The 26129-nt window shown below is 33.9% G+C and overlaps 1 protein-coding gene across 8 annotated transcripts in view; it reads right to left on the bottom strand.

Moving 5' to 3' along the window:
• EEA1 (early endosome antigen 1) overlaps nucleotides 1-26129 on the bottom strand; it is a 106875-nt gene that overhangs the window by 63695 nt on the left and 17051 nt on the right. For 6 of the 8 annotated variants that reach the window (XR_012078531.1, XR_012078532.1, XM_072973237.1 and 3 more), the window contains exons 2-7: nucleotides 17796-17888; nucleotides 10765-10905; nucleotides 6345-6469; nucleotides 2669-2723; nucleotides 2509-2574; nucleotides 535-574 (exon numbers count right to left, since the gene is read on the bottom strand). Coding sequence is in view for 6 of the 8 variants with exons in the window: in XM_072973237.1 (XP_072829338.1) it covers nucleotides 535-574; nucleotides 2509-2574; nucleotides 2669-2723; nucleotides 6345-6469; nucleotides 10765-10905; nucleotides 17796-17888 (520 nt within the window). In the remaining 2 variants the exon portion in view is untranslated. The remainder of the gene's footprint in view (nucleotides 1-534; nucleotides 575-2508; nucleotides 2575-2668; nucleotides 2724-6344; nucleotides 6470-10764; nucleotides 10906-17795; nucleotides 17889-26129) is intronic. The other 2 variants (XM_072973240.1, XM_072973241.1) reach the window with 2 other exon arrangements.

The raw sequence follows: 26129 nt of genomic DNA, 5'->3' as shown, positions 1-26129 counted from the left end.
AAGAACAATCAAGGCCTTATGTAAAATAATCAACTAAAATAGGCAATAAACTTCTAATATTTCGTTCTAACAAAGAAAAGAGATCTCAGAGGGACATTAAATACAACAGCTAACCTCAAAATATAATTTTGATTAATTCATTGAGCATTTCTCCAGTTAAAGTCCATTACAAAGATGCTAGTTTCATCTTTCCTTCATTTCAAGAGAAAAAGAGTGCATTGCTCTTTAATATAGATTTAAATTTTCACTAAACCACCATATTAATGTAATATTCCAGAAGTTTGTTTATAACTTCAGAATATAATGATCTCTAAGGAGACACTAAGATTTTTGTTAACTGATTAAATTATGAAGTTCACAGGCAACAAACATGCTGCTCAGCCTAGAATATGACTGTTAATCTTCACTGTTTTAGAGCCATAAAGTATCCACAAAACAAAATTCATGTAGCAGGCATCAGAGAAAAAGAAATAAAAAAGAATGAGAAAGACGAAAAATAAAAATGGACAAAACAATAGCTTCAAGTAAAGTTACCTGCTGGTGAATCAGCTACTAATCCATCAGGTTTAGACTCCTCAATGAAAACAAAAGACAAATGCATTAAAAGGAAAAGACAATACTGTTACAATTGCCAATGTGAAAAAAAAAATTTCTGAAAGCCACAATCTGTCAGGTAAGTAGCAAGATTTTGATGACAATTAAATTTTGGCCTGCTTACATTCTTCAAGATCACTAAGGTAACACTAAGCAGACTGGCATAATGATCTAAATACAGCTCAGTTCCTCTAAGGCTTTTTGTATGTTAACATATTATTAGATTTTTAGGTCTTGCAATAGATGGCATCTTAAATTCCATAAATCCAGTACCAAATAAATAATATAAATTATTACAATTATAAATATAGATTCTAAAGCAAATACTTAAGTTAGCAGGTAAGATTCAGTCCTATAATATTTGAAAATTTTCATAAGCTAAAATAGGACATGAAGCAATCACTACTAAAAAATGGCTTTAAAAACATAAATTTTTAATTCAGGATCATAAACTGTCTTTAAAAGAAGCAGAAATAAAGAATATATTTCATAAGATTTAATTTACCACATGCATTAGGAATAAAATAATATACCACCTGGTCATTATTTCCATATTCTAAAAATTATATATATCTAAAAGAGTTTAATAAGGCTTCTCACAGTGTATCTGACTTTTTATTTTCCTACACATTGATTTAAGCATATTGACTATTAATAATCATCAATATTTAAAATACACTTTCCCCAATGGTAAATTTCTTATTAAGGCAATTGCACTGTAGAAGATGTATTTAATGTATTAAATGTAAAACAGTTATCTCAAATGTGAAAACAATTTCCTCTGTGTTTTCAGGTACAGAAAACAATATAGCCCATTTCTGATTGCTGATAACATCTACATAAAACATAAGTAAACTATAAGTATTTTAGATTACTAAAAACCTCTTTAATGTAACCTCAATTACAGAAGCTGAATAGTAATAAGACTGAAATCTTCTTATCCATTTATTTGTTTTTCTTCTCTAGTCCAAATGACAATTTTCGATGAAAAGATAAAAAAGGCAAAAAGACTAAGAGTCACAATGTGCTAAGATAATGTGCAAAAGGATTATTAATTCCTTTATAAAAATATTAAAGTTACTGTTAAAGGGTATCCACTTTATTCTTATAAATGAAAACTATATATGCATTAGGTAAAATTATTCTAGGATTCTTTATGTAATTTTCGTATAAAAGTCAAGATAATTTTAGTGTAAAACTCGTAATTGGATTAAGACATTTCCTTAGAAAATATATTAAACTATAAAGACTATGAAAAAAATATACATATCTATCTATATATATATATATAGAATCTAGGATATCAAACAAAATCACTAAAAATAACCACTTCTGATACCACAGTGACTTTTCTTTTCCTCATGTATGTTTTTTATGTAAAGTTGTATAGCATATGTCTGTGTGTGTACAAGGACACATAAAAATTTTTAGAGTTTTTTAAAATCTAACATTAATACAAGAGTTTTCCCATGCTTTCAAACGACCTCCACTAATATAAACTATCCACAGTTAATAGTTGTTTCCCTACTAACAGACATTTTAGTAATTTCCAATTTGTCACAAATTCTTTGAAGAGTTTCACTGTTGTTTGAACTTATTTATACTTTTTAACCATTTAGATATATTGTCAGAAAATTAGAATGTAGCCTGATATAAAAAAAAAAAAAACACATAGGTAAATGATTCTTAGTGGAACACCTTTAAAGAGTTATATCTTAGATTCCCATATTTTGGTTATATTCATTTGCATTCATTAATATTAAAACAGATATACATGCAGGATATTAAACACATAGAAACAAATTAGGAAGTTATTCATATCAGGCAACCTGTTTACAAAAAAATATTATGCTTAATTTTCAACAATGAAAATAAACAACTAAAAACACACTTCAAGTATTTAAAAGCAATTACTTGCTGCTGTAGCCCTTGAAACTTTTCTAATTCTTTCTTTAATTCTTCTGAGTACCATTTTTCTTCCTAAAGGAAAAAAAATGCCTTTTAATTAGTAAATTTTAAGACTTTTTTATGTGAAACATTGAAAATAAACATGTAAAATCATTTTTATTCTTACCTTAAGTGAAGCTTGTAGGTCTTGGACCTCTTGTCTAAGTAGTGTTATGTCATCTCTAAACATACATTGGGAAAAACAGGAATTAATAGTTAATGTTCTTCAACAAGTCACGGCTAGTGATTGTATATTAGTATTCTAGTTTTCTCAATTCTTAAAAAAACTACTGTACATTTTATGTATAGTGGAATATACATATAAATCCCTTATGAGAATAATTGTATTCCTAGAGTATGTTATTTATAAATGGAAAAATATTTTATCATGGAAATGATAAAACTGTCAAATGCCTGAGCCAGAAACAAAATATCATTAATTTACCAGCAATAAGTATCAATGGCTTCCTATTGCAGTTAGTATAAAATCTAAACTCACTAATAAGGACTATAAAATCTGAACAATCTAGTCCCTGTCTTACCACTCTCCCCCTCACTCATCTAGCTCCAGCATTACTGGCTTCTTTCTGTTCTTTGAGTCTGAAATGCTATTTCCTGGCAAAACTTCACATTTTGTTCCCTTCATCTAAGAGTCAGTCTGATACAGAATAGTGAGAGACCACCCGAAGTCCTATTGCAGGAGAGATTCCATGAGAAAACACATTTGGGATTATTATTCGGGGTATAAGAAACATGTATCTTCCCCTGTTGGATTGTAAACAGCAGATAAAGAGACCCTCCTTGCTCCATGCCACTGCAATGCTGCCATGGTAGAAGACACAATAACTGAACTGAGTAGACTGAAAATACTCAAATGAATTCATTCCAGTACAAAAGGAATAGGAGAACAGGATCAGTTCTAATGATGGGGAAGACCAAGTCCACTCCAGCACGAGCATATGAGAAAGGTAAAAGATAACAGGACAATACTGGTGGGAGAATTATTCTCTAGGATAGGGGTGGGGGTAGAGAGTAAAGGGACAGAATCAGCTTCATCTGTGAAACATGGTTAATGATAGGAAAGGAAGGAAACTGCCAACAAAGAAAAATGTAAAAGATGGAGAAATGAGTCCTCTATTTTTTGTACTCATTCATAAGTAAAGAATTAACTCATTGTTCCACAGAATTTGTCTACTCCAGACTCTCAAGCTGTTCAGTTTAACGGGGGAAGTAAACATGTAAACAAGTAAAAGCAACAGACTATCATCAGTTCTATGACAGAAATAAAAGCAGAGTTATAAAGACAATGATCACTTCTACCTAAAAGCACTTCATGATGGAGACAAACTCTGAGGTAAAGTCTTTAATCTCTGAATACAGAAGTAAAATTAGATAATAGATTCCTGTGTCTTTTGTTGACTCTTACAATTTATCTTTATCTGACACTTTCACTAATTTTCATTTCTCTATTGTGTGTGTGTGTGTGTGTGTGTGCGCGCGCGCGTGCGTCCCCATCCCTCCCTCTCTCCCAAGTGGCCCTATGAACATATCTATTTGTAGAGACCACAAGCCAACTGGAGAAGACTTAGTCTTTACATGCATATGGACAATTCTGGGTGTGTTTTAAGTTTTCCCTACTCTTTATACATGGAGTTGGAAGATTAATAAACTAAAATGATGAAGAGAGGAATTAATAACAATATACTTGAATGGCTCATATTAAACTGAATCAAATTGCAAGGAAGATAATCCAATTCAGTTTCTAATTGGGTGAACTTAGTTATTCCAATTAATCTTTTAAAAAGTGCCACTTCAACAAATTTGTGAGAGTAATTTCCCTATCAGTGTTTAGAAGGAAATATAATGAACTCTGTTTTCAAAATGTCAACAGTGAGATGTTCCTTTGGAACATCAAAAGATACCTAGTAGACAACTTGGGAGATAATTCTAGGTTGGAAATGTAGTTTAGGAGGAAGTCATAGATGTAGATATCATCACACATATAGAGGAAGAGGAATACATTAAACAGATCAAAAAAGAATGATAACAATGGTATGTTGTCTCAAAAGAGCAGAACAAAAGACAGCCAGTAAACCAAATTTGCAGAGACTGTGACATATGGTCTACAAAGATGGCTGCCATCAAGTTCTTCCCTTCTTATATGTAAAAGCCACCCCTTCACTGAAAGACAGTTTACTTCTTGGACTCTTGAATCTTAACTGGCGTTGAGCAGTCTTGTGGCTACTTTAACCAATAGAATAGGGCAGAAATGACATTCTGACACTTTTGAATCCAAACCTTAAGAAGACTGACAGCTTCTGCTCCTTTCCTCTTGGAATGCTCTTTATTAGGACCTAACTGCTATCCTGTGGGCAAGTCCAAGCAGCCACATACACAGGCCCATATAAAGGAGAACTGAGCCCCCTGACATATAGCCCCAGCTGAGCTGCCAGCCAGTACCCAGTTATATCCCCCGGCCATGAATGTGAGGCCATTTTGGCCCTTCTGGCCTTTTCAAAACCCAAGTCTATGTAACTTAAAGCAGAACCACCCAGTCAAATCAAAGACTCATGAGAAGTAATACACTCTTAATGTTTTAAACCACTAGGTTTTGAGTGGATTGTTACACAGTAATACGTAACCAAAACAAAGGTCTACTAAGATAAAAACTGAAAATAATCCTTTTTTTTTTTTTTTAACTGTTGGGCTTTGAGGGAATAGTTTCAGGAGCATGGCTGGGCAGAAATCAGGTTTCAGTGAGCTAAACATTGGATGAAAAGTTAAGGGTAGACTGAATGAAAATTCACGTACTAGGCACTAATTCATAGATGAAAAAGCAGCTCTGTTAAATTGACACTAAATATAAAGGCATTTATACATGATTTAATATAAATATATATTTTATATCTATTTCCTAACAAATGACAAAAGAATGGTACCAAAATTATTAACTCATACATAAAAATCTTAAAGAGCATTAATAGTCATATGAAAAGGAAAGATTCACACAACCCAAAAGCACTGGTTTTCCCACATATTTTAATAAATTAAAACAACCATATTTTATAGTTCTTTATTATCTATCAACCATAATGTGGTCATAACCAACTATGAGGCATTTTTTAAAGAAAAACATGAAACAAATTTTTTACAAGTAGAGTAAAATCAAGATTTCTCCCTTAGTGGGAATATAAGATAAAGAGTTTTCACCAATAGCAGAAGAAAAGAAAAGTTATATTGTTGAATGCCTTTCTAAGTAATTATATTTTAGCTTGATTTAATTTTAAAATGGTCAGACAAAATTGCCAAGAAGCAGAATGTGTATGTGTGCTTGTTATTATATTGGTGATTACAAAAGAAATTTTTTAAAAATAATTATTAAATTTAACTCTTGGCTAAATTAATTATTTTAATAACTTACTATGAAATCTTCTAAATAAAGTATATCATTTTTTTATTAAGCAGAGTATGCTAAATATAATTTATCCTTTTGATAAATCACAACCTTCTTTCAAAACATAACCTCTGAACCAAGTTGTAGATGCTGATATAGTTATTGGTCAAGGATAGAATAAGTTATAACAATAAAGGACGAAGAAAAAAAAACAATAAAGGAGGAAGCCACAATAAATGAAGACAGATTTAAATTAAATAATATAAAAACACTACTATTTTCAAAAACTAAGTATTCACAATTAAACAATGGTATCACACACATTCACTACATTACACTTGTGGCTACTTTAACCAACAGAATAGGGCAGAAATGACATTCTGACACTTTTGAAACTATTATACTATACCGCTTCAGAGCAAGAGCTTCTCCTCCATGACTTGAATCATTACCAGCATCATGAACTGCCTCATAGTGTTTGAAAAGTTCATCAGCAGATCCAAGAGATTTCATACACTGGGGACATATGAAACCCTAAGAAAGATATAGTAAAAGGTTTCAAAATAGTATTTTAGTATTGCAAAATCACCATTTGTATGTTATGAAATACAGTCAAATGTATTATTCATACCAATGGTACCATTAAGTAAACTCTAATTTATGGTGTTAAGTCCAAATTCTGGTATTGTGCAAAGGTACATTACTGCTTATCCTGGATGCAGTTTACAAGATACAAAGAAAACCCTTACAACCTTCTTTTAGGTTGAGTAAATTAATGGTAAGAGAATTTTATCCTGAAAAGTCAATTCTAATCTAGAAGTCTAGTTGAGAAGATTTGCCTTCATATCCTCCATCTCTCTAGATAATCCTCTTTGTAAATAATACCTGCTCCAATCTACTTCAAAGGAATGATAACCAAAAAATTAAGAACATGAAGTACTCTGATCACTGAGAAAAAGGTAATGTAAATAACTCATAATTACCACAGAGTTATCTACAATTGTTGGGAAGTATTCTAGTCAGTAATGCTACCCGAAGAATAACATTATAAAAATTTTAAATTAACATATAGTCCTGTACTGCTCTTCTAAGAACTTGTGGTTCCTCCATACCCCATTTATACTTCTGTAATTTGTCTCTTCAAAAATTAAGTTTCTTGAATTACCTTAAAATATATATATACACACACACACACACATATATATATAGTCTATATATATAGTCCTGTAAAATAATAGAAACTTACAAATAATCCCAGAATGACTATATGGTTGTGGCATACAAGGTCCATCATGTGTATTACCCCATTGACCTACCAGTCTGATGTCTGGACACCCTTCCTTACTCTATACAACATGGCTCAACTATACTGAAGTACCTATTCTTCTCTGAACACACCATGGTATCTCATATTTTTATCCTTTTGTATGTATATTGCTATTTTCCTCCAGCATTGTTATTAGTGTGTCAAGTTTCTACATTCACTGCAACACACAACACAAAAAAGATTTTAATCTATGTTTCCCTAATGGCTAGTGTAGTATTTTGAACACACCATATATTTCTATACTGTGTATTTATTTAGTGAAATATGAATAAACCCAGCAGGGAAGAATTTGGGGGGGGGGGGGGGACAGAAGAGCTTCAATAGTTTGCAGATCACAAAGCTTCCAAGGGACAGATTGAGCTAACTAATAAAAACTCTGGATACATAAAAACTAAAAATAAATAATTTGTGCTCTTTTGTTGGCTGTTACACAAGTAATATACCCTTACTTATAATTTGTGCATATTATATGGCAAAATCAAGGCTCACTGAGCATAACATTACCAGACAATGGTGTAACAAGTATATATAAAGGATTATAGGAACACAGGAGAAGAGGTATCCAACTCTGCCTGTGGTAGCAGTTAATGCTTTACAAAAAATACAGATACACATACATATTGTGTATATGTGTATATATACATATATGTAGAGATATGTATATATGAGACATTAGAATTAGGTACTAAAGAGTAAGTAGGAAAAAAAAGACTAAATAGAAGTTTACTTGTCAGAAATAAAGGTATTCTAAGCAAATGGAGGAGCATGAACAAAGATGCAGGAAATGGTATGAAATACAGTCGTGGCTGCATTTAGGAAGCAGAGGTCTGTTCTGATTATAGAGCAGGAGTGAAGGGCAGGGGCACTATAGGTGAATGAATGCAATGATCTCCAAGAAACTCCTAAAATAAGCAAAGACAGTAGTACTGAGGCTGTGCATTTGGACATCAGAATAATGCATCAGGATCCACATATATTTGATGCTCTGCTGAATTTGATGTCTTCTGAATGAATAAATGCTCCCAATCTATGTGTTAATCTAGCTGATGTTATGCTCTGTTTTTCAAAGCCACCTATTATCCACCATCATGTTTCATAACCGCTCTATATTATGCTTTATTTGGCATTCTTGTAAACTTCTGCCCAGTAACTACTGTATCACACAAGTTAACATGCTTTTGGTGCAACAGCACATAAACCCCTATAATATTTAGCTTGTGATCTCTCTTTTGTGTCTCAGCTTCTGCTAGTAACTAGAAGGCAAATTACAGTGTTCCTCAGGGAATCCACACCCCAGTTACACTATTTAATCTTCACAACTTTGGCTTCTAGACTATTGTCTCTACTTCCAGGTTTTGGCTTTAGATACCTAAGTATGCCAAAAAGCTAGTGATCACATTAAGGTATGCCATACCTTCTTAAAGCTTCTAAATATTACCAGATTAATATTCCAGAATGAACTGATTCATCCCTAAAGAGAAATTTTAGAAATTCAGTAATAAATATTTAGTTATAGAAATATCCCACCTAAGTAAATTTTCCATGTGATTAGAGCTTTCATGGATGTTTAAATAAAACTTCAGTTTGGGGACATTTCCGATAAAAATAAATCTTCCTAAAATACATATATGCACTTTCTCACCTTCTTAAATAGATGATATTAAACCTTTGCTTAATGTCTAAGCAGCATAAATATTAATCACTGAATGAGTATCTTCCACTCTGTTAATTCTGGCAAGCATCTTTAATTCCTGTACCCACATTTCAGTTTTTTCTAAACCCTGTTTTGTCTTTCAACAATCATTTCTAAAAATTATTCACATGCTATTTCTAGCAATGCTAGCCTGATATGGATGAGAAGGGTATACTGGGGCGGGGGAGTCTATTAAAACTATATCACTCATTTAAAATAAAATTAGCTCAGAATGAATATCTGAGAGATGTCCCATGAATGGGACTTTGTGATACTAATTCTGGATATTAAGAGATTCCTCTATTTTTTCTAAAATATTGTCAAGGGGACTGAAGTTGCTAGATAAGTAACTCCCAAACAGCATAAAACACCAAATAATAAAATACTCAAAACAGCTAGCTACATTTATTTCCCTTAATCATTCCAAAGTTCTCACCAACTTACACACACACACACAGGTTAAAAGCAATTAAATACCTTACTCTTAGCTTTCAGTTATCTGCAATCCTTTCTCAGATCCACTGTAGCTAAGAGCTTATCTTAACTTGATACTAATGATACCCTGTTGTACCAAGTATCCTTTCAGGTAAAAGGAAAGTTCTTATTAAGTGACAGGGAGAAATGGTTGTTACTTTTGATTCTGGCTAGCCCATAAAGCAAAGCTGACCCATATGTTCTGGAAGAAAGACAACTGGTAAAATGCTAAGCAGAGTTCCAAGACTTTTATGCCTCTATCTTTGTTCGCACTGCTTCAGCTAGTTTAACTGGTATCCTCCCACAGGCACCCATTTCCCCATCACCCTAGAGAATGTCTGGTTTAAGTGTTCCCCACCAAAGTTTTTCTGCAGTTTTCCTTAAGTTGAATTAGACATTGTACTCTTTTTGCAAATATGTATCATAGAAACTTCCTGGCATAGAGATCATATCTTATTTACCTTTTTTTATCCCCTTTATCTACCAAAATACCTGGAACATAAGAGGTACTCTATTAATGTGTTAAATAAGTGGAGGTTTGGTGAGATTGTTTTCCTTATACGTCATTATCTCATAGGAAAAAGTAAGTGTGATTTTTTTGTCTTTCATGGTTAAAAAAAAAGTTTCATTCTTTTATAAAACTTATAGAAGTTTCTTAAAATCTATGCCTCTATTTGGTTATAGAATACTGTAGTCATTTTCAAAGGAAGAGACATAGCAGGATCATCTGAGAAACTGTTTCCAGCCTAAAAATTGGCAACAATTCCCCTCACTGGTTCCCACTCCTAGCCTTAGATATGCATCAGCCCCACACACTACAGAGAAACATTTGGGTGACCCACTGTTCATAAGTATGCCTCATTCTTTCATTTCCATCAGGTCTGGGTAGTCAAAACAAAGGTTGAAACGGTGGTAGACCCAGGTTCTAATGCAGTGTATTTTCCCAAATAAAGACAGTGACAGTTCACATGCAAAGTCGTCTTTAAGAGTAAAGCATTTATCTAAAACATTGTAATATATTCACTGATAAAACATTAACTAATAAAGATATAATTATTGAATAAAAAACTCACTTTATATTTCAAATTTCATGGCAAAATTTATGCAAAAATATTAACTTAAATGTTTATATTTGTTTACAGATTCACAAAGAATAGCCAAGCCAACTTCCCAAGAGCCTCTTTTCCTTATTGAACCTTCTTTAAAGCATGCATAATTAAGGCAATCCATATTCCCTTGTAGCATAAAAAATTAAGCAACACCAAGGCCAGGAAAAACAAAGCTATTTTGAGCAACCCATAACCAAGCTGCTAAAACAAAATATATAGGACCCACAGTAACACTGGAGTCATTAAGAAGTTCCTGTCCTCTTGTCTCATTTTCAGCGTGCACTTTCTGGTAATGCTCCGACAAATCAATAGCAGTTATACATCTTTTCATACATAATGGACAGATGAAACCCTGTGAAATAACAACCTTTAGGAGGATATACATAAAGTTATTTATGAAACAAAATATAGACAATGAAAACAGACATAACAGGAAAATAATTAGTATATCTCTTTTTAGTATATAGAAAGGAAATTTTCAAGCAGTAACTGCACGAAAGGTGAAAGACCTATCCAAAGTAGGACTTTGAAAATTAGTTTCCATCCTCATGCTACAAGTTTCCTCTGGTTCAATATTATAGTAACCAGCTGCTTCAGTTGGAATATAACTACTCTTTTTGTTTATAATACTTTGTTCTTGCTTATCTGAGAGCCATTACTGGCAAACTAGTTTTTATTTTAGATCAAGAAATGACTGGCAGTTTTACAAATACCTTTATGTAAGATAACATTCTCAACAAAAAAAGTTCTTATGATGAAAGCGATTTTTAGTCTTCACCATATTCCACTAGCCTAAGATACTATTCTTGTCCACACCCATGTGTTCCAGTAGGTAGGTTTCCAGTAGGTAACCTTTTATTCTAACTTTATGAGCCAAATAAAATCATTTAAAAACAATTTCCCAAAATCCCTATACCTAACAACATCTATATTTTAAATGTGAGATGTTACACTTTTCTTTGGTTTGGGGTTTTGTCAGACAGGAACAGTAAAAGGATAAGAGGATACAGGAATTGAGAGGATCAAGGAGAAAGTAAATTAAATGAAGACAGTGGTGAAGGACAATAGGTTATAAAGTTTATAATGTTATGGGTTTGGTGTCAAAAATAGATGTGGTTTTGAGTCACAACCAATATTGACTATATGAATTTTAAAAGTCACTTTATTTTGCTAAATATCATTTCCTCATCTATAAAATGGGGCTGATATTAGCACCTGTTCTTCTAGAGTTATTGTATAGCATATAAAATGCTTAGTACAGTGCCTGAGACATTATAAGTGATAAACAAGTATTAACTGTCATTGGATATACAGTTAGAGAGTAAAGGAAATGAAGCTAAGGAAGGCTGAGAAACTAGAAGAAAAAATAGAAATTAAAAACCTGAAATACTCAGTAAGGCCAAAGAAGTTAAGCAGTGAGGAGAGAAAAAGTTTTTGCGAGGACAAGCGGTTAAGGTAAAGAATGCAGAGATACGATTTTAACATTTCAGATGAAACTATTCTACCTGATAAGAAGATGGAAGGTACTGTCATGGGCTTGAGTAACTAGAAAAGAGGTAATAAAGATCATTAGCACTGATAACATTAAGAACTGGGAGGCTAAGATGTTCCTTGAGTCTCTAACATCACTTAGGACCATAGCAAGCAAGAAGACTGCAAACAAAGTTCCAAAGCGAGAAGCAAGGCAGGGTAGCAGTTAAAAAGTCAGTCCTGGGCTTGAAACCTGGATTCATACCACTCTTAGTAGCACGTATGACCTTCAATTTCTTCATCTTAAAGGAGGTAACAATAACACCTACTTCATATGGGGGAGTCGCATGAGAATTAAATGAAGTAATAAATGCTAAGTGCTTATCACAGCATCTGATACAAAGAAAACATTCAATAAATGTTACCTATCATTAATATCATTGTTCCTTTTGTTAACAACCCTTAAATGGGACTAGATAGGGGATGAAAGTAAGGAACATGAATTCACTTTTTTTCTTTTTACTGATGAAAGTGCTGTCTTCCAGGCAACCACAGTCCCGAGTACTAAAACTACAGAATAATTTTTCAAAAGAATGCACTGTTGCATTTTTTACCACAATATATTTATGCTGCCTACCATTTTACTCATTTCTTCACTGTAAGCATCCGCATATCATTCAATCATTCATTCAAAAAGTATTTACTGAGTGTGATTACTAGGTCATTATGCTACCATGCTGAGAACACAATGGTAAAATAAAATGAAGTCCCCACTCTCAATAAGCTTCCAGGTTTCTTGAAAAATTTACTAAAGAAAATAATCACATTTTACACCCCACTAATCAGAAAATCCTATTAAAACTACCTTCAAAATATATTCAGAATCTCAGGACCTTTACTGTTACCGCTTGATCCAAACCACCCTCACAGTGTACATGGATCACTGCAATAGACTTCCAACAGACTCTCTGCTTCTATCCTTACCCCACTAACAATTTTATTTTCCACAGAGCAGCTAGAGTGTATCCTACAAAAACGTAAACAGATTTTGTCGTTTCACTGCGCAAAACTCCCAAGTGACTTCCCATCTCACCAAGAGTAAAACATCTAAGTCGTTACAAAAGCCAAATGGCCCTATGAGGTGGGCCTCATTACCTCACTACCCCAGCCTCCCCTCATACTCACTGTGCTGGAGCCACACAAGCTTCCTGGCTTTTTCATCACTCCAGGCATGCTCCCACCTCAGAGACTGTCTACTTGTTCCACATGCCTGCAACATGCTTGTTCCAGAAGTTCACATGACTCGTTTCCTCAGTTCCTTTAGTTCTTTCTGAGCTATCCGCTTTCTTAGAAACATCTTCCCTGACAATCCTATTTGAAATTGCACCCACCCAAAATACTTTCTGTGCCCCCTTTCCTGCTTTTATTTTTCAAAATAACACTGCCTCCTTCTGTACAATTTTAGTGTGATTTGGGTTTTTTGCCTGTTTCTACCCACTAGAATATAGGTTTCACCAAGATAAAAACTTTTTACTATTTCACTCACTGCCATATCTTCAGCATCCAGAACAGTGTCTGGCAATAATAAATATTCGACCAAGAAATGAATCTCATAATAACAGTCATTACCAAAAGGATAAGGAATACTTTTCCATAGAAGAACATGGAAGAAGTATCCATCCTACATGTGAGCCAAGGAAAGTTTACTGTAAAAAAGTAATTATCTGCGATGAGACTTGAAGGATAACCAGATGTTTAACCAAGAAAAATGAAAAGCCAAGAACAAGTAAGGCATAGAGATCAGCATATTCAAAAGTCCAAATATAAGAAAAAACTTGGAACACCTTAAAATTAGGAGTTCATTATGCCTGGATCAAAGAACATTAAAAAAAAAAAACCCACATATATAAGGTTGACTGATTTCCCACAAAAGTAAAAATTTAATGTCATGGGGAAAGGTAACATTTTTAACAACTGGTACTGACAGGCATATGGGGGAAAAATGTGATTTCCATATTCACATGGAAAAAATGAAACTCAACCACTACCTCATACCATACATAATAATTTAAAATAAACCATAGACTTAAATGTAAATGCTAAAATGATTTTATTATCCTTCAGTCTTTTTTTCCAAAATATAGTTGATATACAATATGTTACAGGTATACAGTATGATTCACAATTTTTAAAGGTTATACTCCATTTATAGTTACTATAAAATACTGGCTACATTCCCTGTGTTGTACACTGTATCCTTGTAGCTTGGTTTTTATTTTTTTAATCAGGAGAAAGTTTTGCAGTCTTGGGGTAGGCAAAAAATTTTGTAGAACCCAAAAAGCACTAACTCTAAAAGAAAAGGATGACAAACTGCACTTCACCAAAATTTAAATCTTCTTCTCTTTGAAAGACACCATTAACAAAATGAAAAACAAGCCAGATTGTAAAAAAAATATACACATCACATATTTCTGATTGTAGTATAAGGCCTAAAATTAAGGCCCAATACTATATGCTGCCTTGACAACTGGTGAAACTGGAAGAGCTTCAATGATCTAACTACAAGCTCCCCTCCTTACTCTGCTCCAGCAGATAAGGTCCTCTAGCCCAAAAACCCTCCTCTTCACTGGGAGCAGGCACAGGGCCTGCTTAAGCCTAAGCAGCAGGTTTCAGTTTCCTACCAGTCCCTGGAATTATTCAAACAAGTCAATCACATCTCCTGTAGGATGCAGACACCTCACCTTCCTGATACTATAATGACTGCTTCTCACAGCCCCTGAGTGTTCGTTTCTTCCCCAAGTGCAATCCTTGTGTGGCCCTACTTGGCACACAGTGTCCTCCTCACCTGGGCTGTGAGTATATGTGAATAATAAACTGCTGTTGATCTCACTTATCTAGTGTCAGGTTAATTATGTGTTGAGCCATCCCCATAAGTCTAGGGAGGGGCTTCCCTTAGCAATGGAGTGAATAGGAGGCAATCAAAACACTGACAAAGGACTTGTACTCAGAATAGATAAAGTCGTCTTACAATTCATTAATAAAAAGATAATTCAGTTTTTTAAATGGTCAGATTTCCAGTTCCAGAAAAAATGGAATAGATACCCTTCTTTATTCTTCCAGCTAAACACAGCTAAAATCCCTAGGCATTATATATAAAACAAACATAAGACAATTTTGAAAGATAAAGAGAGAAACGCAGATCAGCTAAGGAGCTCAGAATCCAAGGACTGAGACAGTGGTGAGTACTCTGCATTTTCTTTTTGCATCATATATTCTAAACTAGGTGCTAGAGAAGCCAGCAATCTGGAAACTTCAGTGGACCCTTACCACTTACCATTGGACAGCACCACAAGAAAAGGCTGCTCTCCCTAGCCAAAGGAGCAGAAAAATGAAGATTGGATTTGGTAATATGGTGGTAATTAGTGAGTGCTTTCAGTGAATACTAAGGATGGAAACCAGACTGGAAAGGGTTAAAGAGTAAATAAAGACATTTGCTTCTGCAATGTGATACACTAAATAGTCTGAACAACTGCCCTGACAAGAACAACTGACATAAAAAATCACTTATTACATTATATATTATATGTATTATATATTTGTTACAGACTGAATGTTTGTCTACCCTCAAAATTCATTTGTTGAAATATTAATCCCCAATGTGATGGTACTAGGAGATGGGATCTTTGGAAGATAATTCAGTCATTAGGGTAGAGCCATCATGAATGAGATTAGTACCCTTAAAAAAGAGACCCCAGAGAGCTCTCAAACCCCTTCTACCATGTGAGGACTGCCATCTATAAACCAAGAAGCAAGCCTCCATCAGACAAAGAATCTGCCAGATCTTTGATCTTGAACATCCCAGTCTCTAGAACTGTGAGAAATAAATGTTTATTGTTTAAGCTACTCAGTGCTTTTGTTATAATAGCCTGTACTAAGATACTGTTATATATATTATTATACATAATAATATATAAAATGTGACAAAAATGAGCACTAAAGAAAGGTATTGCTTTATTTCTATTTCTTTAAAATCCTGGAAGCCACATTTCAAATTTCATTTAGATGGCTGCTAAAGGAACAATGTTAAAATCTAGAGTTTGTTCAAAGTGGGAAGCCAACTTCAGAGTAAAAGGGAAATAACCTGAGAGAAAGATTAAGAGAAAAAGAGACTGGGGGGGGGGGAGGGCAGAGAGACATCGACCAACATCTTAAACAAGTCTGTACCTTAGCATGGGCTAAGGGGAAAAACAACATCTCCTGAGAATTCATAATCACCAATAACCCTTGGGTGCGTAGTTGGATTTTACACTAGTGAGTAATCTGAAGAATTTCAAGCACCAAACTTAATTTAAGGGAGTCTCAGGTTAATGGCACCTCTAAAGCAGTATTTATACACTGATGGGAGTAATTTGTGGCACGGGTAAAAATCAAAATCGTAGGAGGGAAAGATGATAAGCTGAGAATATGAGAGAGAATGGAATCCAGAGCAAAAGCAAAGTGACTAAAGTCTGATAGGAAAAGAGACCTGTCTTTCACATACAAAAGAAAGAAAAAGAACAGAGGTGCAAGTATAGCTTTAGTGACAAAATCAGCACATTCATCTAATGGTTCCTATTTTCTCAATGATATAGAGAGTGACTAAAGGAAGGTGAGAATAAGGTAAGACATACGGAAGATTTAAGGATAACAAAGAGAGTACGGCTATCACAGACAACAGAAAAGGGACCCTGATAAGAAAGCACAGCAGGATTACCAGCCACTGCTCACTATCTTTTGGAGATTCTTTGTTGTTTTTGGTCTGAATGAGGTCAACAATTACTACTAAATTCCTTTCCAGGGTTACAACTGAGCACTCTGAGCTCATCACATCATGAACACAGTTTGGAATGTTTTCTTTAAATATATTTCCTTAAACTTGCTCATAATATAAAGTTCAACTGATACTTTCCTTCTCACTTTCACAGTCTTGTTAGATCTTATTACAGTTAATACACATATACATGAAGACAGATGGCCAGAAAGAGACAAAACAGAAAGATGAATGGATAGAGACATACCCAGAAACAAACACAAAAATAGACTTACCAACCAAGAGGTGGGGAAGAGTAGAGAAAAGGGGACTGGGTAGACAGTACAGTTAGATTCAGAAAGGGACAATTGACAAAAACTGTCAGAGCAGAAACACAAGTGTGTCAATCTCTTAGGGGCAGTATTATGGGTGGTTTTTATGTTCTTCTCTCATCTTACTTCCTTTTTCTGTACTGATCATATATTGTTTGTTAAAACTAATAATAACAATAAAGCAACTACTAAGGCTGACTTTTGTAAAAATGAGGTTTTTTTTAGACTTATTTACTTTATCCATTAATTTTCAATAAGTTATCAAAGATAAAAGTTCTTACAAAGTCATAAATGAAGACAACAAATAATGTATAAACTTTATAGCTAATCTAATCTTTCATAGCTTAGTAGTTCATGACAGTACAAACATAATTAGATACTAATCAACTGTAAATCTTCAGAGATTTAAAAATCTTCATTAAGTTGAGATGACATTAACATTAAAGACAAATTGGTACTACTATTTTTCGGTCTTAATATACACTTTCTCAGTCTCAACTAAGCACAAATAGCTATCCATAAATATGATTCAAAAGGTGCTTACCAATTTGTAAGAAAGATTTCTGAGAACTTTTTCTACAAAAGTTTAAATTACCAGTTGTTACTTGAAATATTTGCTATTTTTCCTTAAATATTGAATTTCATTGTAAAATTTTATTTTCATACCTCTGAAGAGCTTTCATTAGTGACATCCACAGTGTTTATAGGAGCTGCTGATGAATCTAAATCAGAACCTTGAGAGCCAACTCTCCCAGGAGTCTGAAACACAAGCAGAAGGGGGAAAATCAAATTAAATATTAACAATATATTCATAAACTATTTAATAACCTAAACAGTAATCAAGGCTAGCCTTACACATAAAAGTAGACATCCTCTCAATAATAACAAACAGCGGTAGAAGCTCTCCTTTACTGGAGACCGACTGGACCTAATATTTTATCAAGATCTCTACCTGGATTCTCTCAGTTTTAGTTTTTTTTGAAACTAATAAAGTTTATTTTTGTATATCGTGCTTTATCATCCTCATCTCACTTTCACAGAATATCTTATTTAATCACAATGACATCTCTGAGAGAGGCAGGGATAATGTTCTCTCTATAGATAAGAAAAGAGAGAAAACAGACATCACAAAGCAGCTAAAAGATTTCTCAAAATTGTACTGTTAAAAAAAAAAAAAGGAAGCAGAACCAAAATGCTAAAATTTTAATTCCTCTTGCATTGCTCTCTACTACACCAACTAAACTACAATAATTTGAGGGGAGCTAAAAAGATCAACACACCACACATTATCTAGTCACCCATCCATCTACCACCATACTAACCATTACCAATCTATCTCCAATACTTAATATTCCATTGTCAGAGACAGTTTGGAGGGTTCAAGATGATGGTGTAAAAAGATCCTGAACGAACCTCCACCCACAGACACAACAAATATACACTTACCTATGGAATAGTTCTCCCAGAAAGGGACCTGGAAACTGAATGAACAGAACCTCCACAGCAAAGGGTAAAAGGACAGCAATGAGATGGATAGGAGAGGCAAAGTCACAAAACCAAAACTACAGCAAGCCACAATTGGGAGGGATCACAAAGGAATAGATCTTTCCCCTGAGAAGCAAGGGATTTAAGCATCACATTAAGCACCCCAACGCCTACACCCTGCACAGGAGATGAGAACCAAAACACCTGGGTTTGAAAACCAATGGAGAATATGCCTGGGAAAACTAAAAAACTATAGGGAATAGAAAATCTGCTCTTAAAGGACTTGCACACAGACTCACTTGACCTGAAAACCAGTGCAAAAACACCAAGCTGAAAAGTGCATGAACAATGGGTAAAGGGGACTCACCTACTAGCCTTGAAGCATCTGGTGGAGGGGCAGGAACCAGTTGGCACACCCCCAGGGACTGAGTCACTGGCAGGAGCCATTTATGTGATCTCAGGCTACCTTGCTAATACCAGTGCTGGCTGGCACCATTTTGGAATTCTCCATCCAACCTGTTAGCGCCAATGGTCACACCCCTACTGAAGCTAGCATTAACCTGATACCTAAATCAGACCAAAAAAGAAAATTACAGGCCAATTTCTTTGATGAACATAGATGCAAAAATCTTCAACAAAATATTAGCAAACTGAATCTAACAATACATTAAAAGGAGCATGCACTATAATCAAGTAGGATTTATTCCAAGATGCAAAGATCATTCAACATCCACAAAGCAATCAACATGATACATATTAATAAAACAAAGGATAAAAATTATACGGTTATCTCAATAGATGCAGAAAAAGCATTTAACAAAATTCAACATCCATCTATGACAAAAACTCTCAACAAAGTAGGTACAGAGGAAACATACCTCAACATAATAAAGGCCATATATGACAGATCCACAGCTAATATCACACTCAGCAGTGAAAAGCTGAAAGTATTTCCTCTAAGATCAGGAAATAAGACAAGGATACCCACTATAGACACTTTTATTTAACATGCCATTGGAAATCCTAGCCAAAGCAATTAGGCAAAGTAAAATTTAATTTAATTTAATTTAATTTAATAAAAAATAAAATAAGGAAAGAAAAAAGCATCCAAATCTGAAAAATAGAAGTAAAACCACCACTATTTTTGCAGATGACATGATACTATATATAGAGGACCAGAAAGACTACACACGCATACACACAGTTAGCACTAATAAATGAATTCAGTGAAGTCACAGGATATAAACTCAACATACAGAAATCTGTAGCATTTCTACACCAATAGCAAATATCACAAAGAGAAACCAACAAAACAACCCCAGTTACAATTACATCAAAAAGAATAAAATATCTAAGAATAAATTTAACCAAAGAGATAAAAGACCTGTACAGTGAAAAACCGAAAGACAATGATGAATGAAATTGAAGAAGATACAAATGGAAAGATATTCCACAGTCACTGACTGGAAGAATTAATATTCTTAAATTGTCCATACTTCCCACAGCAATCTACAGGTTCAATGCAATCCCTATTGAAGTTCTAACGGCATATTTCACAGAACTAGAATAATTCTAAAATTTATATGGAACCATGAAAGACCCCAAATAGTCAAAATAATATTAAGAAGAAAACAATGGAGGTGTCATGCTCCCTGATTTCAAACAATACTATGAAGCTACAGTAATCAAAACAGTGTGGCACTGGCACAAAAACAGACACACAGGTCAATGAAACAGAACTGAGAGCCCAGCAATGTAAACCCACACATATGTGGACAGCCACATGCAAAAGAATGAAACAACTCAAAATGGATTAAAGATTTGAATGTAAAACCTGAAACCATGAAATTTTTAGAAGAAAACATGGGCAGTAACTTCACTGACATCAGTTTCTGTGGATCTGACTCCAAAGGTAAGGGAAATAAAAGCAAAAATACACAAATGGGACTGTATCAAACTAAAAATCTTCTGTACAGCAAAGGAAACTATCATCAAAACAAAAAGGCAATCTACTGAATGGAAGAAGGTATCAACAAATTATATACTCGATAAGGGGTTATTATCCAAATATACAAAGAACTCACAACTCAACAACCAAAAAACAAACAACTCAATTAAAAAAATGAGCAGAGGAAAAAAAAAATGAGCAGAGGATCTGAACAGACATGTTTCCAAAGACATTTGCCAACAGGCACAAGAAAGGATGTTCAATATCACTAATTATTAGAGGAATGGAAATCAAAACCATAATGAGATATCACCTCACACCTGTCAGAAAAGACAAGAAATAACAAATGTTGGAAAAGGTGTGGAGAAAAAGGAACCCTGAAAACTGGTGATTCGACTATGAACTGGTGTAGCCACTATGAAAAAAAAAGTATGGAGAGTCCTCAAAAATTAAGAATGGAACTACCATATGACCCAGCTATTCCATTTCTGGGTATTTATCCAAAAAATACAAAAACACTAATTCATAAAGATATACGCAGCCCTATGTTCATTACAGCATTACTTACAATGGCCATGATATGAAAACAACCTAAGCGTCCATCAATGGATGAATGGATACAGAAGATGTGATAAACACACACACACACCAGACTACTACTCAGCCATAAAAAATGAAATTCTGCAGTATTTGCAATAACATGGATGGACCTTGAAGCATGATGGACTATGCTAAATGAAATAAGTCAGATGGAGAAAGACAAATACTACATGATTTCACTCATATGTGAAACCTGAAAAAAACAAACTCACAGATACAGAGAACAGATGAGTAGTTACAAGAGGTAAAGAGGGTTGGGAAAATAGGTAAAGAGGGTCAACTGTATGGTGATTGACAGCAACTAGACCTGGGGTGGTGATCACTTTGTAATAAACACAGATGTCAAATTATAAAGCTGCACACCTGAAACTTATATAATTTTAAGTGGACTATCTTCAAAACAAAGAATAGGTTAACAAAATTGTAACAAACACACTCAACAAACCTGACAATTAAAAGTGCCAAGAGTGAAGGTTGTGGAGAAAAATTATTAACAAATGTGATATGAAGTTGAATTTGTACAAGAGGTAAAAAGTACAAAATTTGCATGTATTATGACTTCAATTATGTAAAGACATAAAACAGAGATCGAAAGGTCATAGGAGACTGATGCATTTTATGTTAGGGTTATTTTTGTTGTTGTTACTATTTTTTCCCTATGTTATTGAAAGGATGAGATTTGTGTTAATGATTTTGTTAACCACCCACCTACCTCCTCCCAAAAATTTTTATTAGCATGGTCATATTATTCTAATTTTCAGACTTTTTTACATGTAAAAAAATTGGGGCTTGCAAAAAGATCTAGATGATTATATTTATCCAACACCTATCATTATTCCTTAGAGGCCTCCACCAAACAGATCAAAATTTGAAAATATAAGGAAGAAAGTTTATATCATATGAGGAAAAAAATGTATATGGTATTCAAAGTATTTACTTCAACCAAATAAGAACAGGTGCTTGCTATATATTTGGCTACCCTACGTTGTTGATAATATAAAAATACATTCCTACTACCAACAACTATAAGATCAACATAAAGTAGTATTAATATCTGCAAAAACTGCTTTCAAAGAATTACATGCAAGTTTTTGAAGAAAAAACAGTACTTCACAGGGGGGGAAAAGTTATCATTGTTTACTGTATGCAATACCTTGAAAGGAAGTACCACTATCATACAAGTTTTAACAACATGAAATTTCTTTGAAATGCATATTTGATCTATTTCAGTTGATCTAAACAACTTGTGAAAATGATAACTGCACTGCTCTAATCCAAAGCAACCAATAGCTATGTCTTCTAATTGTGACTGAAAATCTGATAGCAAAGAAGACCAGAATCAAAAAAATGCCTAGTAGCATATAAAAAAACAACTATTTTATAGATGAAGAACAGAAGTTTTTCTAATATCTGGTGATATACTGAGTCAGAGCTTTCAAACTCAACATAGTCTCCCCACCCCTACCACTATTTATGACTTTACTCCAGAGAAGATCAAGCAGGAAGAGAACAAGAATTTCACTGGAAAAATAACTCAGTTTTACAACCTAATTGCTACTGAAATAAAGAACCTCATCTTTAAATTCTACCTAGCTTCAAAGCACTAAAACTGACTAAAAGGATAACTAATCTTTGTACACAAAAAAGACATAGTAAACGCTTACTAAGCAAATAAACAACCCATAACACTCTGAAACTAGATTGGAAAAAAGACAAACAGGCAAAAGCCGAGTTAATAATAGATTAATTGCCACACACACACACACACAAAGGTGACTGGACTAAAAAATGAATTACTACTTTTAAAAAAATATTTGAAAAAAATTCTTATAGGATACTAAACACACCTCACGCTTAGCAAAATTATTTGTGAAAATGGAAAGGATACAAGTATTAGAAATTAAATGACATATAACCTCAAAACCTTGGGGACTTAAAAGACATCTATTAGGATTTCTTATAAAATGTAACTTTCAGCACTGATTTTTGTCACACTATTTCACCCTCAGCCCACCATAAAAACCAATTAGGAAAATTTTCACAAATTCAAAAAATGTGAAAAGCCACCTACTATATGCAGACCCTAAGAAGGGTGCTTTAAATACATTACCTGATCCTTGCACTGAAAAACAATAATCGAAGATTTCTTAGGGCCCTCACTACCTCTTTACTACTATTAAGAGCTAAGACCTTACCACATTCAGATGAACTGAGAAGTATATTTGCAAATGATATTGTTTCTATGTCATGGAAAGCATTCCAGGGCTTCCCAGGGAGTTTTCATGCTCAATCTCTTAGCTTACTGGACACTATTAGGTGATCTCATTTACTCCTTTAATTTTAATTACCCCCAATGCAGACAAAAACAAAATGCTAAATCTAATCCAGATCGCTGCTGAACTTCAAATTCATATTTTCCTGTCCTGCTAAATATTTCTACCAGAGTGCCTTGGAAGCACCCCTAAGTCATTTTGTTCAAAACCAAATCCATTATCTTTTTCCACAAACCTTCTACCTGTCTGCATTCTCTATCTCAAATTACAAAAACATCACATACTCATCTTGCCTAAATCCAAAGCATTACCCTTAACTATTCTCTTCCTTAAACTTCACATCCAATCCCAAGTTAATTCAATCATCTACATTATCTGACATACATCGCAAAAACGTTCTCCTAGAACAGTCTACCCAAGCAACAGAAATAGAAGCAAGAATAAACAAATGGGACCTAATTAAACTTACAAGCTTCTGCACAGCAAAGGAAACCATAAGTAAAACAAAAAGACAACCTACGGAATGGAAGAAAATTTTTGCAAATAAAACCGACAAAGGCTTGATCTCCAGAACATATAAGCAGCTCATACGAGTTAATAAGAAAAAAACAAACAACCCAGTCCAAAAATGGGCAGAAGACCTAAACAAGCAATTCTCCAAGGAATAAATACAAATGATCAATAGGTACATGAAAAAATGCTCAATATAACTAATTATCAGGGAAATGCAAATCAAAACTACAATGAGGTATCACCTCACACCAGTCAGAATGGCCATCATTCAAAAATCCACAAATGACAAATGCTGGAGAGGCTGGTGGGAATGCAGTTTGGTACAGCCACTGTGGAAAACATTATGGAGATTCCTCAAAAGACTACGAATAGACTTACCATATGACCCAAGAATCCCGCTCCTCGGCATATATCCAGAAGGAACCCTACTTCAAAATGATACCTGCACCCCAATGTTCATAGTAGCACCATTTACAATAGCCAAGACATGGAAAGAGCCTAAATGTCCATCAACAGATGACTGGATAAAGAAGATGTGGTATATTTATACAGTGGAATACTATTCAGCCATAAAAACCGACAACATAATGCCATTTGCAGCAACATGGATGCTCCTGGAGAATTTCATTCTAAGTGAAGTAAGCCAGAAAGAGAAAGAAAAATACCATATGAAATCGCTCATATGTGGAATCTAAGAACAAACAAACAAACAAACAAATCATAAATACAAAACAGAAACAGACTCATAGACATAGAATACAAATTTGTGGTTGCCAAGGGGATGGGGGGTGGGAAGGGATAGACTGGGATTTCAAAATGTAGAATAGACAATCATCTACATTAATTTTGAATCTATCCTTCTCCATCTCCTTTGCCGTTAACTCAGTTCAAGGTGTCATCATCTCTCACCTAGACTATAAAAAAGACTTAATTTAGCACTCTATCTCTACACCACAATTCCAGTTACTTTCTAATTTATTTCCCAAAGCACCTCAAATGAATCACATCCAAAATCAAACCCACTTATCTCAATGTTTTGTCATCCTAGGGAAAAAGTTCATTTCCTCCCATGTTCTCTAGCTGAGTTAATAACCCTCATTTATTGAAAACCTCAGCTAAAGTCTAACTAAACACAAATTGATATCTGTACATCACTGTTCACAGAAGCATTATTGACAATAGCTAAAAAGGTGGAAACAACCCAAATGTCCACTGATAGATATGTGGATAAACAAAATGTGATATATACATACAATAGATTACTCAGCCTTTCAAAGGAAGGAAATTCTAATCATGCTACAACATGGACATACCTAGGAAGTATTAAGCTAAATGATATAAGCCAGACACAAAACAACCAATATATGTGCCTCCACTAATATGAGGTCCTAGAATAATCAAATTCATAAAGACAAAAATAAAATAGTGGTTGCCAGAGGCCAGGGGTAAGGGGAGTAAGGAGTTATTGTTTAATAATACAGAATTTCAGTTTGGTAATGATTTTAAAAAATTCTGGAAATAGATAGTTGTGATGGTTGCACAACAATATGAATGTACATAATGCCACTAAATTGCATGCTCTAAAATAAAAATGCTGAATTTTATGTTGCCACAATTTTTAAATTTTTTTTAAAATTTTAAACCTAACTGAATCTCAAGCTAGTGGTATAGCCACACAAAGAAAATAATTATTTCAAGTGTTTTAAGAACAGTGTTTTGACTATACAGCCTTAATGAGCAATAGTGTAACGATAAACAGAACTGCTTTAAAAAAAAAAGTAAAATTCATTCAGTAATCTTATTAACAATATTAACATTGTTATTTTAAAGCTATTTTATGTATATATTTATGAAAATTGTCTTAATGTTAAGAACCAAGATATTCAGTATAAAATTTAAAAATATAAACTCAAATAAGGAAAAAGCACTTTATAATCTTAAATTTGAACTCTTGTTTTGCTTTTCAAATCTATCAATATGTATATATGTATATATAACCTAGTTCTAATCTTAAAAGCTTAAAAGCAATGAAAACAGAGAAGCAATGAGCACTCTAAATGTCCAGACAGCGCTATCTAAACAGCATTCTCCATTTAAAAGAGCCAGGACTCTTTGGAGAAATGGATTATTCCAGCCTGGAGGAGAAATTTTATAATATAAACCTGGGACATGTTGTTATGC

The sequence above is a fragment of the Vicugna pacos genome, chromosome 12, assembly GCF_048564905.1.
Source record: "Vicugna pacos chromosome 12, VicPac4, whole genome shotgun sequence".
Taxonomy (NCBI): Eukaryota; Metazoa; Chordata; class Mammalia; order Artiodactyla; family Camelidae; genus Vicugna; species Vicugna pacos.
The sequence above is the reverse complement of the archived record's forward strand: the minus strand, read 5'-3'. Positions and strand labels throughout refer to the sequence as shown.